Source organism: Scomber japonicus, chromosome 10, assembly GCF_027409825.1.
Source record: "Scomber japonicus isolate fScoJap1 chromosome 10, fScoJap1.pri, whole genome shotgun sequence".
Taxonomy (NCBI): Eukaryota; Metazoa; Chordata; class Actinopteri; order Scombriformes; family Scombridae; genus Scomber; species Scomber japonicus.
In genome coordinates, this window is record NC_070587.1 from 29,686,749 (window position 1) to 29,688,156 (window position 1,408).

At 43.7% G+C, this 1,408-nt stretch overlaps 1 protein-coding gene across 1 annotated transcript; it reads right to left on the bottom strand.

Moving 5' to 3' along the window:
* Positions 1-746: 746 nt before the first annotated feature.
* LOC128366573 (cortexin-3) lies at positions 747-998 on the bottom strand. Its single transcript, XM_053327312.1, has one exon. The coding sequence runs from the start codon at positions 996-998 to the stop codon at positions 747-749; it is 252 nt and encodes an 83-aa protein (XP_053183287.1).
* Positions 999-1,408: the final 410 nt, after the last annotated feature.

Genomic DNA, 1,408 nt, shown 5'->3' on the forward strand with positions numbered 1-1,408 from the left:
CAGAATATCTTACAGAGACATAAGGCATTAAATTCCTCCTCGCCTGAATCATATCAGTCATACAAAGTCTTTTGGACCTCTCGTGTCCGTCCAAGAAATGAAGACAAAATAAAACAAATTAAAAAAAACCTTAACGACCTCCTTCTAAACTACTTACTCAGCAATTTTTTTCTTTGACTACTTTAAACACTGATTGTCTACATTATCAATAAAACTCTAAAGGACGTAAACATGATCAAATGTAAACACTGTCGTTTTCCAATTGGCTTGGATCTGAAAAGATATTTGACCCTGTGTGAAGATGTGAGAATACGCCGAGTCTTCCACACATGAGATGGAGGAGGAATGAGGTAGTCCACAAGAGAACGGATGGCAAGGGGGAAGGGAGTTATGGGTGAACCGTAATCGGCTCCGATGCGTCACTCGGACTCAGGAATTGTGATAGTTTGTGGTCTGATCTCATATATATAATCTTCATAGTGTAGTCCCGTTTGTCTTGAGAATTTTCTGATTTGGCAGGGAGAAGCTGTTGAACTCTGGTAGGTGCTCGAAATTAGTTTTTTAAGTCTTAAACTTTCAGAAGACTTCCTGAAAGCTGTTTTTTTCCTGGTGAATCAGCAGTCATTTCATCTTGGGGGGGGGGGGGGGGGGGGGGCAAAATACTCTTTTAAAGCATTAAATCAGTCTTTATATTCATTCTTTTTTTTCTCCTTCTTCTAATTTCTGCACCCACGGGACCGCTTAGTTTAGACGATGCGGTAATCAAATGTGTCCTTCTCGGTGTGGTCTGTCCAGTTGGATGAGGGCATACTGCGGTAGGGGTCCAGCAGGATCCGGAAACAGCGCACGATGAGCAGGGCCAGGAATATGAACAGCAGCAGCACGAAGACAAAGGCGGCCTTCTGCTCCAACGTCAGGTAGGAAGACACGTGATGGCCGCCGCCCGACGAGGACAGCGTGCTGCTGAAGAGGCCCTCAGCCATCCTGGGCACATCCATGCTTGATCGTCTCGGCTCCAGCTCTTTGACCGTTGCTTAAAAGATTTTGGAAGGGAAGATGTGGCTCGGCAGAAAGACCTGTGTGAGAATCCAGACAGATGGATTATAGATCTTGTCCTCTGTGATTTGACAGATGAAGCAACAAAACCAAATACATCATGTTAATGTAATCGTAAAAGTGACAAGAATAGAACAAAATGTGTCTCAAACCAGCAATGAGAGACTCTCAGATGGGTTTATTTTAGGAACTCCAGGCGAAAGGCCTGCTATGAGAGTAAAGGAGACCCAAGGGACATCTTTGGCATTGAATTTCAGCAGCTCAGAGGATTTGAATTGGCACTTTGGAGTTTTTAGTTATACAACGTTTATTGGAAGGTAGATACGTCATGTCGGATTCAGTGCTTCATTAA